Source organism: Vidua chalybeata, chromosome 1 (assembly GCF_026979565.1).
Source record: "Vidua chalybeata isolate OUT-0048 chromosome 1, bVidCha1 merged haplotype, whole genome shotgun sequence".
Lineage (NCBI taxonomy): Eukaryota > Metazoa > Chordata > Aves > Passeriformes > Viduidae > Vidua > Vidua chalybeata.
In genome coordinates, this window is record NC_071530.1 from 140,302,486 (window position 1) to 140,316,827 (window position 14,342).

A 14,342-nucleotide genomic window follows, 5' to 3' on the forward strand; every position below is an offset into this window, starting at 1 on the left:
CTGAACTGCTGCCATATGTATTTTACAAGGCTTTTCCTCTCATCAGTGTTTGAAGGAGCGGGAAGGGAGAAGGGACAACATGACAGGGTTGGGGAGGCAGAGTATGGAGCCAGGTTTTCTGGGCACAGTAAAGCACCAGGATAACAGAGACTCCATGGACAGCTCAGAGCAGAAAGCCAGCCAGGTGAGTCACCCAGTCAGGGCCAAAGAGCTGCCCACACTATTTTAAAGGGGAATTAATACAGTAGGTATTGGGGAAAAGATAAAGCTGTATCAGCATCTTTTTTTTCCCCCATCAGTGATTTAGGTCATTATTGCTTGCTAAAAGATAGCCTAACTCCATGGAAATTAATGGAAAAATCCATGCCAGCTTGAAGACAAGCTTTTACTCTCCCACCTCCTGCTCCATGTTCACTCCCTTTCCTGGCACTCTCTAGCAGAGGGCAGGTTGTCCCCACCAACCTGGCTATCGCTGTCTCACCACCAGAGGCTTGGCCACAGACAACTGACAGTTGCAGGTGCAGCCTCCTATAAAGCATTTCAGCAAATTAATCAACCCCGAGACTCCTCCAGTGCAGGTATAATCAAGACTCTATTTATTTCTGTTTTCAAAGAACAATTACTTAGTCTACATTGCCCTGACAACAAACAAATTCTGTCTTGTATATGAGCAAATGCATGTACAACATGCATGCAAGCTGTGTGTGCCCACCTGCACCCCCTGCCTGTGTAACACTGCTGACAGACATTTACAGCTGCACTCACACCAGGGCTAGGCCAGCTCTGGAGTTTAACAGCTACACTTCAAGGCATTCCTAAACCAGCATCAGCCAATGCAAAGTGAACAGAAAGAAAGCAAGAAGAAAAAAGAAACTAAATAATATATTCCTCCATAGAAATAATTTCCCAGCCTTTATGGTTTCATGAACTTGATTTCCTCACATACAGAGTTCTACATGAAGTCTTTAATACAGCAAAAGCTAAAAAGGTAGTGAGACCAACTTAATTTAGAGCTGCATTGAGAAGATATTAAAATTACACCTAAAAGAGCTATTTTATGCAAGTTTCAGAGACCTGAGAAGTCTCTTCCTCATATCCTCCTGTATTCAAGGTTTCCACTGTGAGTTTCAGAGAAACAAGGAATCATTCCCCCAAAAGTATGACTAACTGAAAAGATCAAATGTAAATGTCTTATGGGAATTCATATAATGTATCACTTGTGACTTCTCTACTGGAAGCGTATTTGTCTTAGCTCATATCAAATATACATCCTTATCCACTTCACACAGTGTGCATATTGATAGAAAAGTAACAAAACAAAGTGATTAAGGAGAACAGCATATCTAAATTTTCCAAGAACTGAATAAATACCTGCACTCATTGAAACTAACTGTATTTTAACAAAAAGGGAACAAAGTACTACACTGAGTTGGTCAAAAATTTTGGCTATCAGAATTTCCTGTGATAAATGTGATGTGACGGCAAAGATTTTCTATAAGAAGATGGTACATTGGGTAATTCTCTGCTCTTCTACTCAGAAAATTCCACTTATAAAAGGCTTTAAATGCAAGTTCAAATATGCCTTTTCAAAGAAAATTGATTAACTTTTAGATATAAAATGCTATCTAAAATTGAAACATCATAAAAATTCCCACAGAAACCTGCACGTTTTCAAGTTAACCCTTCCTCTCCTCCTTCAAAAACCAAAAGGTATTTGTTCCCCAGTCTTTTGTAAAGAGAGTGAACTCTGAAACCTCTCTAAGGTCTTAATATTATTTATGCATGTAGACAAAAAGCTTTGGCAGTACTTGAATGAAAACTCAAGCATTAATTACTAACATTTCACGGTATACCTAGCAGAAAGGTTCAATACGTATATAAAACAAGATCAACACAGAATGATTCTAGCAATGCAGTCCGAACACAGGCAAAGCCCAGAATCAATGTCAGCTTCTTTTTAATGGGTGTAATTTATAATATGCTCATACTGACTATTTATTTCCTCAAGACTTTATAAAAGAAGTTCTGCTCTTTTGATAATCTATCCCATATGTTTATTAAAATAGATATAACAGAGTGAAAGGAAAACATAAAACTGATTATCATTTTTAGTTTCAGGGATATTTTATATGCCATCCCTTAGAACTTCAGTTTATAACTCTCCTTAATGGAGATTTTCAGGGTTGATTTTAATGTATTAAGTGGAAATTCCACTGGTTTGTTACTTCAATGCTTTCTTTATGACCTGTTCTCATGCATCACCTAGGTCTGGCTTATTTATACAGACAGCCATTCACTGAACAACAGGGAGCTTCTTAAAACTAGTTGCTTTCATTTGTATTCTTCCCATATTGAAATGTTACTTGCTTTTATGGCTGGTTTTGGCCTGACACTTGTCCAGCATTTCATAAACATAAAGAAGACTGAAGTTACCATGAGGTTTTTTACCTCTTTCAAGGCAGGAATAGAGATTTTGCCCCCAGAGCTAGATGACAGCTCTGTCTTACAAGCATCCCAAGAGCATCAGCATGCAACCCAACCAGTATTCCTGCAAAGAAAAGGGTAACAAAAGCCATGAGAGCAACAGTGTCTTCAAGCTTATTAGCTGAGACATCTGCAGCACCTTTAGGTCTTTAGGTCTTTCATCAAAGCGTTGCTTGTGTCACTCCTCACCACTGAGCTCAGGACTTCAAAAATTTGGGTTATGTTAACTGTTTGACTGGAAGTTTGATTTACCTAAACTTCTAAAATCTAGAAGAGTTTAATTTGGGCAAAACACAGTAATAACATCTGGAGCTCTTAATGAAGAGCCTCTGTTGTCATCATCTAAGTCATTCCAGCTTGAAGCTTGCTTCCTTTCTCTTGCACAAGCACATCTTCCTGACTCTAATATGACAGAGCTCACAAACAGCCAGATCCTTAGCTCTGGAAAAGTCTTCCTAGAGTTGAGATACAGAGTTAGAATCACAGAACAGTTAAGACTGGAAGGGACCACGGGTGGGTATCTGGTCCAACCTTCCTCCTTAAGCAGGATCTCCCTAGAGCACATTGCACAGGGTTATATATGGACTGTTCCTGAATATCTCCCAGTGAGGGAAACTCCACAACCTCTGCAGTGTTGAGCTAGAACAGCCCACCACGACATCCTAAAAGCAGAGAGATCCAATGGGTAACATGCATCAGCTCAGCTTCTCCAGACCTGGCAAAGCCCCAGCAGCCTAAAGCTGCCACGCTGGCCCTGAGCACGCAGGAAGGCCAAGCTCCCAACAAGGAGTACCTGTTGATGGGACTGTTCATTACAGAAGTATGTAGGATGTAAACACATCTTATGGTCTGTGTCTCTCTGCCCAAGTATATATTTATGTGGTAGGAATCCTGCTGGGTCTCTGCAGACACTTCTTCATCCCAGCCACCTATAACTGATGGAGGAGGAGACTGGGCACAAGGAAAGGTTATCACTGAATGAGACAGGACAAGTAGGTTAAAAGGGACAGGTAGTTACCAAGAATAATATGTTCTTTGGAAAACAATTGCACTTTGGAGACCTTTTTTTTCTGTTCACAGCATCCTCCACAAAAAAGCCCCAACCAAATAAAACAAAAACCCCACACAAACAAACAAAAAACTCAAATAAGTATCCCCCAAATCAGAAAAAATTAGCAAAAAACCTCACAAAGAAATCAAGCCATAAGTACTGAAGGCAAACCCTGCTCACCTTATTCTTGGAAAATACTTCTGAACACCGAATACTTAAATACCTCCTTTGGCTTCACATCAGCAAGAGAAGGATCCTTCTGGCTTCTACCTGGGAAGAGTAAGACCAAAGGGAAGCTACCTGCTATAAGGGAAATCACGTCTGCCACAGCAATCCTGCTAGTCCTTCTGCTAGCTTTGTCTTTCCAGGCTGTTTAATGGGGACTAAAGCCCAAAGCCCAGGATAAACAGATTAAAATTTCACTGAGTTAAAACTATTAGCTTAAAGCAGCCTCATAGGATACATGCTGGATAACTCTAAACCTCTCCAGCATCTTCACACAGCTGTCTCTTGCTCCCCTTGCAGAATCAGAACCAATGGCAGTTTAAACACATGTCAGTATAGTAAATCATCCTGAAAACAGCTATTCTTTAAATAATTCAGACTAAAGTGGAGATACATTATTTCCATGGTGTAGCTTTTCCATGCTGTCTCATAATTTCTCGATAATGTTCAAAGCCAAAATAGGTACTGCACCAGCTCTACATGCCTATGGCAAATGGAACAAAGTTTAACTAATGGTCCCATTTCCCTGAAAGGGCACATGAGGCTGATAAATAGTCCCAAGAGGTCATGTTACCTGTTGATGCAAATCAGGTAAGTTGTGTCTCCTTTGCCAGAAAAGAATTTATATTCTCATACTTTCTTTTTACATTTTATCTTTATGTTATGACATATTTCTAGCTTTCTGATACTTGAAAAAAAAAAACTTCTGTTTCTCAGGTACTTGCACCATACCAGGAATTTGCCAATTTTCAGCCTTTAAAGTGAACAGAAGCTGTTCATGTAGATGCACACACACACACATTACTCACCTGTGTGCTGCCTCACTGCTCAAATACATGTCATCTTCAGAAGGAAATATCCCAGAGCAGAGAGGCATAAACAGCCACAGTTTTAGTTCTGCTGACTTTTAGAGCTGAGCCAACAAGCACAACTTCCAACAGTTCAGCAAAAACCTGTGCATCATTTTTAGAAGGAATGTGCTGTATGTTAATAATTTCTAATCAGAGATAGTTTTTCCACATCTACTTTTCTGGCTCATTTCCTTACAATTAAAAACTCCATTTTACCCAACAGTACAGTACAGATGTGCCTCTTTGGCAGTGACCTACTTTGTTGTGCCCCTAGCATATGTGCAACAAAGCTGTAACCAGTTCAGTAGTTCAAGTTCTAGACAGACAAAATTAAAGCCAGACTGTAACAGAAGTGTACAGAAGCAGCAGTCAGAAATCCGTATCTGCCAAAGAGTTATGTGGAAATTATGTCCCTTAATTGAATTTATGTTAAGGAACAAAACCTAACTGCGAGGCAATATCTAGTGTTGAAGCAATCTGATGAACTAGTCACAGCTGATTAAACCTTTTTTAAGCAAGTTTATTAACTTATGTTCTGGGAAAAATTATGTTTTGATTGCTAATTGGATGATGAACAAACCGATTCTTTTTCCAACTTCCCCCACAAGCAAACTTTTGTGTCCCTGTTTATTACTCAATGTTGCTGGACTCTGAGATGTTGCAAGATGGTGGATGTCATAATTTCAATTAATCCTCTCTCCCAGAAGTACCAGGTAAAGAAGGCTGAGCTATTAACCATCTTTTAAAGCACGGAGATATGGTCTCATAGACCAGCTTTCCTAGTCCTGCAAAATAGCAGCTGACACACGAGAAAAGCATGAAGGAGGCTCACAACACACCTTCCAACACGTAGCACGAATGACAAGTAGCAGTCCATGCTTTCTACATCCTTTGGAGCTTCTCACAGACTTCTGTAGCCCAAATCAGCCTCACCTTGAACATCTTCAAACTGCCTCCTTGCCTGCAGTGACACTCCTCAAGGCATGTACCAAATGCTGCCACTCCCCTGATGTTCCTTCTCATCTTTACAACAATCTTTGTGCCTCTGCCAAAACAAGTCCATTTATTCCTACTATTCCAAGTCTTAACTCTTTCCCAATCTGCCATAATAGTACAGTGCTCTCCCTGATTGCTCTAAGAACAGATGTCCTGCTAAAGACACTTAGCACACGCACACTCTATGCTGGCAGAAGTATTTTTCTCTGCTCAAAGGTTTAAGGTTTGAAGAGATGACATAGTTGAGCCAAGTGAAGCCCACTTCCCACCAGCTACAGCTGCTGTAGTGACACCAATGTGGGGCTGGGAGGAGCTAAAAGAAGAACCTGGCTCACCTCTACCCATCATGTCAAGGCCAACAAAGCTGTGTTCTTTGGGCTACTCACAAACTCTATATGATAAGTAGCTAAAGGATTTTCTGCACATTCTAGAAATACTGCTACCATCCCTTCTTCACCAACTATTTTTCTGAGATGCTTGAGGATCTGTTTCAGACTTGGAAAGCCAGAGTCTTCCATGCTGTACTGGGATAGCTTTGCTCTCATCATATTTTGTTCGCTTATGCTATTGCTCTCTTGAACTACTGTTTCCTCCAATTTCCCTTCTACTGAAGTAGCTGTACCAATTCTAACAAGTAGCCATGGCAACATAATCTTGCAGAATAAAGTACAAAATAATCCTATGATCAGAAATCTAAATTAGAAAAATGGAATGGAAATAATGTGTTTTTAAAGCCTGGAAGCAGACTGACTACTGGTACAGGTTACAAATAGAGCAAACTCTCTAATACTTATGAACCCCGAATGAACACAAACAGATGCTATACTTACAGCCAAATTTACAGATACATTACTAGTAGGGCACGTTCCACACCATGTATTCTAGAAACAGTGAGATTAAGAGAATAAAAGAAAGTTAAAATCATTCCTAGTTTACACATGAAACCATCATTGGGATCAGCACCTCAGCTGGGCTGTCCCAAATCCAAACTGGTTTGAATTCTGGATACTCCCTCAGGACAGACATGCAGTGAGCATCTCTGACCCAAACCCAGTGGGCAGCAGGGGTGGGAAGAGGCCAGTACCCCTGGTATCACCTGTATAAAAATGCTGTCTTGTGAGAGTGGAAATGGCCTTCAGAGAAAAGGCACCTGTCCTAGCAAAATTAAGATACATACATTGTTTTATTAACCATAGCAGAAGCCTTCAGCTTTCAATTTTACTTTAATGTTTTAAAGATTCTTTAAAGAGCTATACCAAGATTTAAATTTAATTTTCATCAAAAAATTACTACTGGGATTTGAAAACATGCTTTTTTCTTTTCTAATGATACTTATTAACATGTTTAATCTGTATGTGCAATTGAATCCCAGGTCTCTAGACATATTTAATCTTCTAAGCACCCTTAAGGAGATGACAGTAAATTGCTTCTATAGGGCTTAGTATATGATTCCCAGGGTGGGTTGACAGGGCACCCTGCACTTGGTCCAAATAATCCAGGAATGTGTTGCCCACAACTGCCTTATTTTCTTTAGAGTAACCAAGAGAGAGGACTCATACAGGGATTACTATAAAGAGGAGGTACTGATTTTTATCTGTGAAAGGTGATACAGCCTGTCGGGACTGCTAAATTAGCCTGTAATCTAATCTAATCAATGAAAAACACATCAAGTGTTGCCACTCAACCTTCCCCATCAGCTGCAGGCAGCTGAAACAATCAAAACTGAGTTTCTCAGGAACTGCTTAGACCTGTAATTCTTAGAATAAGATTACCTGCTCCTTTCCTTTTCAATTTCACTTTCAAACTGATGTGTGCCAAGGGCAGCTACATGAGCCATGAAATGTACAGATTCAAAATATAAGGCATTTCCCTAACTGCATATTTGCTAGTAAAAACACCCCACCCAACCCCCCCCCCCAAAAACAAACAAACAAACAAACAAAACCAAAACTTTTGTCCATACATATATACATATACTGGAAGTATAAAGAATAACTATGCATACAATTGGCAATCACTGAGATTTACAGCCCTGACCTAACTGTAGTAACTAGTTATGTCACTTATTAACTGCCCTGTGCCTCATTTTTCCTCTATACTTGCAAGAGACACACTTTTTGGATAAATACTGTATTTTGTTATCCCTCAGAAACCTCCTGTTGTCACTACTTTACTGAGAGAAATACAAAAACATAGATAAGATCAAAAACTACAGTCAACAAGAAGCCCATACCTATTTTACACTATTTCAACATGTAATTCACACAGGTACAATTGCTTTGCTTCATCTAGAGAAAATGAAAAAAGGGTAGGAAAAGGAGACTCCTTACAGTTCTTACAGAAATATTGTTTGGGAAATAATACATGTTACTACAGTACAAACTGTATCGTGCTTATTCTTACTCTGCTTCAAAGCTGTGTATTAGTCGCAAGAATGCCACAGAAGATGATACAGGCTACTATCCATATACTGAAATTCAATATACAGGGGGATACCTCTCTGTGGGAAATTTATGCAAACCCAGGGAGGCTGCCAAAACCACTTCTCCACGGACCTTGCAACTGAATTAACTGGGAATCATTCAAAACCTCTAAAATTCTAACAACACTAAGATGCTCCTTTTCCCAGAATGTACCTGCCACCACCATCACTACTAGCTCACCCACACACATGAAACAAGTTAGAGGAAAATACCCTGCAGAAAGATAGCAAAATTCACTAATGCAGTTTTTTTTTCTTCACATCCCAATACAGCATCATGCCTGGGGGCCCTGTTTGACATTAGCATAGGCTACTTCAAGTTTTCATTTTTTTCACCGAACACATAGAGAATACAAGTAAAGCACAACCAGTTTGATTACAGAGCATGCCAAGGGACTGCTCTCATCCAGGATGCTTTGATAAAAACAAACACCTTTGGTGTCTTGAGAGCCACTCGAATGTAATGTGCTTCACACAGCACAACAGGGGCTGCTTGATTTTTCCAAAGTGCTTATTTAAGAAGCCCAAATTTAACAGAACCACAAGGAAATTATAGGTACAAACAATAGCTGTCAGGATAATTTTAAGTTCCTTCCACACCTGCAAATATGCATAGTACAAGGAGTCTGCCTTTTCTCTCATGTGGGGAAATCCTCTCTGCTCCTGTATGCTGGTGAGAAGCTCCATCCTGCTGTTCTGAACACCTGGGAAGCCAGCCAGGGCTGACATGCCCAACATCAGGCTACCCCCACCCCTGTTCCCTCTGCCTGCTTTGCTCCCCACACTCGGGCTGTGATGAAAAGCTCACAGGAAATTAAACCCTGCAGGCAGAAGTGATCCATCCCTGCAGATGAGGAGACAGAATGATTTCTAAGGGCACGAGTCCTTCCTCCTCATCACCTCTCTCTCCTCTTGAACCTTCTGCTTTACAGCTCCTCTTAAGGCAGTATCACCTGTTGCCTTATTTCCCTTGCATTTATCAAATTCTACTGGATTTAAGGCACCCTAGACAACTACACAGACCACACCTAAAAGAAGAAACTTTAGCTCAGTAGGCAAATTACACAAGTGTCAGAGATGGAAAATGAGAAGACAGAACAACCCAGCATGGATATTAAATTTGTTGGAGTAGGGCCTCTCCCACCGGGCTTTACAGCTGTGCCCCCCCCACACCAGCACAACTGCTGCAGCTATGCCACCCCCGACCCTTCAGCAAATCCCGCTTTCCACCAGCTCAGAGACAGCAATCAATGCAGGAAAAGGGACAAGTGTTAAAATGAAACATTTCCTTCTCTTCACAGACCTTCCTCCTCCTGCCACCCACCCAGGTGCCAGCTCTGCCTCCCACACAGGGTGCAGAGGCCTGGGGAGGGATTTTCCACTCCCTTGCTCCCTGCACAGGAATGCAGGAGAGACTACAGTTTAGTGCTGAGCTGGTAAATGCCTCATTCCACTGAGCAAGCAGTTTTAGGCAGGACACTATATCACAGGCAGGCTCCAGCACTCTGCTACTGGGTATTGAGACACATCCTCCCGGCCATCACCTCTAGGAAATACTCCACGGTAAGACCCTTTCCAGGAACGCACAATGCATTGGGCAATACTCAGAGCCCTGCTGCACCATGGAATGTGTTTCTTGTGCTTTACACCTTGCCATGCCTTTGCAAATTTGGCTTTCCTGGGCTGGAAGTCACAAACAAATCTCAGAATCTCCCTAAAATGCAAATCTTACATTTTGACCCTGGAAACACATGCTGGCTTTGCTCTGTGAATTGGATAAAGAGTCTAAAGAGGAGCTGCACAAGGGTCTTGCCCTGCCCCATCACAGCCTTCTTTTTGCCATATATAACTCTCTAAGAAGTCAGGAAATGGCAAAATCCTATTGTCTATATGGAAAGGAAAATCAAGTGTTGCCCTTCTATACTTTAAAGAGTAAAAAACTTTTGCATTTTCCTTCCTTTAGTAATAAAAATACCATTTTAGACTCTGCTGCTGAAGAATGAGCTTCAAAGTGGGCAATAGATTCACAGAGAATTGTTCTAAGCTGCCTGTTTTCACAAGCCATTCACGTGGAGTGGGTCCCCACTGAAGGGAGAAGCCCTCCCAGGCAATGCTGGAGCCCAAGTTTGATTTGGTTACTCTGCAGGAACATTGTAAAAATAACATTGAGAAAGGCAGGACAAAATACTGAGTGCAGCGTCAAAATATTTTAACTCTACATACAGATCTCTACTGAAATATACCCTCATTTTGCAAATTACAAATTCAATTGCAGAAACAACTACTGAGGCACCTCAGCACAGAGCAAAGAAATGCAAGACAGCTGTGATGTCAAAAGGAGTGAAGGAGGGTGCTTAGAGTCCCCACTGAAACAGTTTCATCTTCACTCCTAGCCTGGAAGAAAACTGAGGGCTTTTTAAGGCTCGCCACACGGAGCGAGGGAGGTTTGCAATATACATTACTCATTAGGTCACAGCAAAGCTCAGCCACTACCTGACTGCACCCCAGAAAGCCCTTACACCGCATAAACAAATCAGTGACAAAATTTAGGTGCAACAGCCCCACTTCAGAGTGCCCAGAGAAGTTCATATTAATACTTCAGAGGTATATCTGTAATCAATTCAGCTGCAGTAATCAATTCAGGACCAAAGATGCACTTTGGTCCTGCAGGTATTGCAGGGCACAGAGGGAGAGGAGACACAATTGTCCTCAGCTTCTTAAATCCTCATGGAGCACTAACTCCTCCAGTTTTCACAGTCACAGGGACAACAAAAGAGTTTCTCAGCACACACTACTGTGGAATACATTTCTCACCTTCTCTCCCTTTCAAACTTTTTCTGTAAATTTATGCCATAGTTGGCTGCTCATGGCTGATCTTCAGCTGCACCTCCCAGCCAGCAGTAGCATCTCCTTTGCTCCTCAAAATAACCACCAAAAAAACACACGTGAAGAAATACGCGGTACCGAAAGGGCTACAGGTACAGCGAGGCGGGAGTGCCCGCAGGAAAGCGATGGCACGGGGAAGGCAGCGCTGCAGCATGCCTCGAATGCCACTGACCTCCGGTTAAATGAACTTGTGGGCAAATATGTAATCACTTTATCACACATACGCCAAGGGCAGTTCTGAAGCTGTTCATTCTCTCAGGTGGAGCAAGTAAATTAGTCCTTGTAAAAAGACAGGGATTAAACGTTTGTGCACGCCTCTCTCCTCATGAACTCGTCTGAGGGAACCTGGCTCTGCTTTTCTACTTGCTTTCCTCCAACATCCGTCCCCTTCTGGGGGGACACCCTCCCTCCACGTCTCCTCCACGCACACCAGCGTCTGCTCCTTTCTCTGAGGTCAATTTCTAAGGCTACTTTTTACAAAACTGTTTCAGTCACCCTTGAGAAAGAAAAGGGCACTGCTTTGCAGAAATGGCAAGTGAGTCCGTGAGGCAGGGCAGCTTCATTTAAACCTCTTTGCCCCCACCCCCCATCCCTGATCTCGAGTAGGGCGATGGAAGGAGGAACTGGAGAGAGGGTGGTGTCGGGCGTTTCGAGATGACTAGGGCAAAGTCACCCAAGCCATTCCCTTAATGCCAGGGGAGGAGGGAGGGGTCCCTTTACTTGTTTAACCTCTCCTCTCACAGTACCCAACTCTCCCTACCTTTCTAGGACTGTAAAGATGTGAAAACGTCCTGACGGCAGATCCAGAGGATCCCTCACCCTGCAGGACGCTCGGTCAGGCTCCCACCGGGAGCCTCAGCCCGGAGCAGATATTGAGTGTATTGGGTGTATCGCCGCGACCAGACGGGGCTGCGGAGCCTCCACCGACCGCGCACGGACGGGGCTGTGGGGACTGCACCTGCGGATACGAGGGCGGAAAGTTTAACCGGCTCCTCGGCATCCCGCTCGTCCCTTGCCGAGGGGCTGTGTCCATAACGCACGCCGTCGAGGGTCCCGGAGCGGGGCACAGGGTGTGAACTCTCCGCGCTGGAAAGACGCCCGGAGGAGCAGCACGAGATGCGCGGGGTCACCCCCTCGCCCCCGGCTCGGCTCCGCCGCCTCTCGAGCAGCCGAGCCGCCCCGCCCCACAGCCCCCCGCTCCCGGGCGCGCACGGCCGGACCGCCCCGCTCCCCTACCTTCCAGCAGCACCTCCTTGCCGGCCCGTTTGAGCGCCTGCACCGCCTCGTCGTGAGTGGCATCCCGCAGGTCGGTGCCGTTCACGGCCAGGATGGCATCGCCCACGTAGAGAGCCTGGGTCTGGTCGGCAGCCAGCCCCTTGAAGATCTTGCTGATGAGTATGGGCATCTTGTTCTCCTTGCCCCCCTTAATGCTGATGCCCAGTCCGCCCATCTCCTGCTTCAGCACCTTCACGCACCGCTTCTTGTTGGAGATGGTCTCGGGCACCTGCTCGGGGGGGTCGGTGAAGGCGGTGCGCGCCGCCGCCGGCCCCCCGCCGCCCTCGGCCCCGCGGCACGCCGTCCCATCGCCGCCCAGCCCGTTGTGGGCCGCGCCGTCGGGGCGCTCCTCGCCGCTCAGCACCAGCGCCTCGCCGCCCAAGTTGGCCAGCACTTTGTGCCAGCGCTCCCGCACCAAAACTTCCAGCCAGCCGCTGCGCTGCGCCCGGCCGCCCCCGCCCGCCGCCGCTACCGCCATCTTAGGAGCATGCTGGAAGCGCCGAGTGACGGCACCCCCGGCACGGCACGGCACAGCGCGGCGGCACCGGACTTCAGCCGGGGGGCGGCAGCTCCCGGCGCGGCGGGGTGGGGCCAGGAGCCGCGGCCGCCCCGCCGGGGCCGCTCCGGGGCGGGCGCACCTGGCGGCACCGCCCGCGGGCGGAGTGGGACGGGGGCGTCCCGCCCTTCCCGCGGCGACACGGCGTGGGACACCCCGCGCTGAGCCGCGGCTCCCTCCGAGCCCGGGCTGTGATGGCATCTGGCGCTGCAGGGGCTCCGCCGGAGCGGCAGTGCCAGCCCCGCAGCTGCCGTCTGCAGTGGGGTGTAGCGGGGAGCTGTAGGAAACCAAGGGCAGGGAAGAGATAAGGAAAACCCAACTCTGTTTTATTTCCAGGGATTTTTCTATAAAGTGAATTAAAACTAACGGGTGGCCCCAGGTACTTAAATTTCAGCTGTATGGAAGTCGAATACAAGTTATTTCACGGCTTTGTAGGATGGCGGTATTAAGTGTTTGTGACAGATACTTTTGCACATTTAGTAATTGTTTTTATGCCCTTTGATTACAAATGTTAAAGACTCGTGGGGGCTACATGTCTCGTTTTGCAATTTTTCCCATACTCTCTGCCCTCCTAGGAAAAAATAGGCCCCTGACAAGGGGCTTGAAGCTCCAGCTCAGGCATCAGAGATAGCAACGCTTTCACGTTGCCTTTCGGAAATGTCCTCAGCAGGCTTGGAGGTGCTCCCCCGCAGCAGTTGCAGACAGGAAGCACCTCCAGGACTGCCTTTGTTTCTGCTCCTTGCAGAGCAGCTCTGCCTTCTTCCTAAGCTGGAATGAAAACTCTGGACCATTTGGTGTATATATGGACAACACTTTGTGGAGGTTGGGATAGCCAGAGAAATTGGGATAGTACCAATAATTTGGGATAGTCCCAATCATTTCAGCCATGTAAGTCACGTGGTGCTAAGTGCACAATGTTGCCCTTTTTTGAAGTGATGCCATTCATTTCTGACACTGGGGGTTTGCTTCCTGGTACACACATGTGCCCCAGGGTAATGTGGGCTGACAACTTGGGACTCACCTCCTCATTTTGTGGTGGGACCTATATATGGGATCATCCTCAGACAAGCTTGTCTTGGTTTAGTAGGGTCTCTCAGACCATGTTGCTCGCACTAAGACACACAAAACATTTTTCTTCCCTCCAAAAGGAGGCCTCTACTTTAGTTCATCTGCCTCATCCAGGTTATGCTTGGGTCCCTCCTCCCCAGTAGGAATGTAACCCTGCACCTATGGAGAGTGAGAATCCACAGGCGATGTGTTATTCAAGGCTAATGAGTGGGTGGAGAAAAATCAGACGGAAGAGAGGTCTCTTCATTTCTCATGTTAATCAATGCAAGATGAAAAGCCATAATTAATTTTTCAGAGCTGTGAATCCAGAGTGAAAAGAAGCATGTCCCGCTAAACCTGAACAAGGCACCTAATCCCTGTGCAGGAGGAGGCTGCAACACACCCTTTTCTCCAGCTGATTCCTCCCTTGCTCATTTAGGTAGCTCATGTACAATACCCTGAATGTTTGGGTTGGTGGGTTTTTTTAGA

At 45.1% G+C, this 14,342-nt stretch overlaps 1 protein-coding gene across 2 annotated transcripts in view; it reads right to left on the reverse strand.

Moving 5' to 3' along the window:
• SNTB1 (syntrophin beta 1) overlaps positions 1 to 12,820 on the reverse strand; it is a 114,077-nt gene extending 101,257 nt beyond the window's left edge. For both annotated transcript variants that reach the window (XM_053953867.1, XM_053953862.1), the window contains exon 1: positions 12,212 to 12,820. In XM_053953867.1, the coding sequence (XP_053809842.1) occupies positions 12,212 to 12,728 (517 nt within the window). In that variant the 5' untranslated portion in view covers positions 12,729 to 12,820. The remainder of the gene's footprint in view (positions 1 to 12,211) is intronic.
• Between the last annotated feature and the right edge of the window lie 1,522 nt (positions 12,821 to 14,342).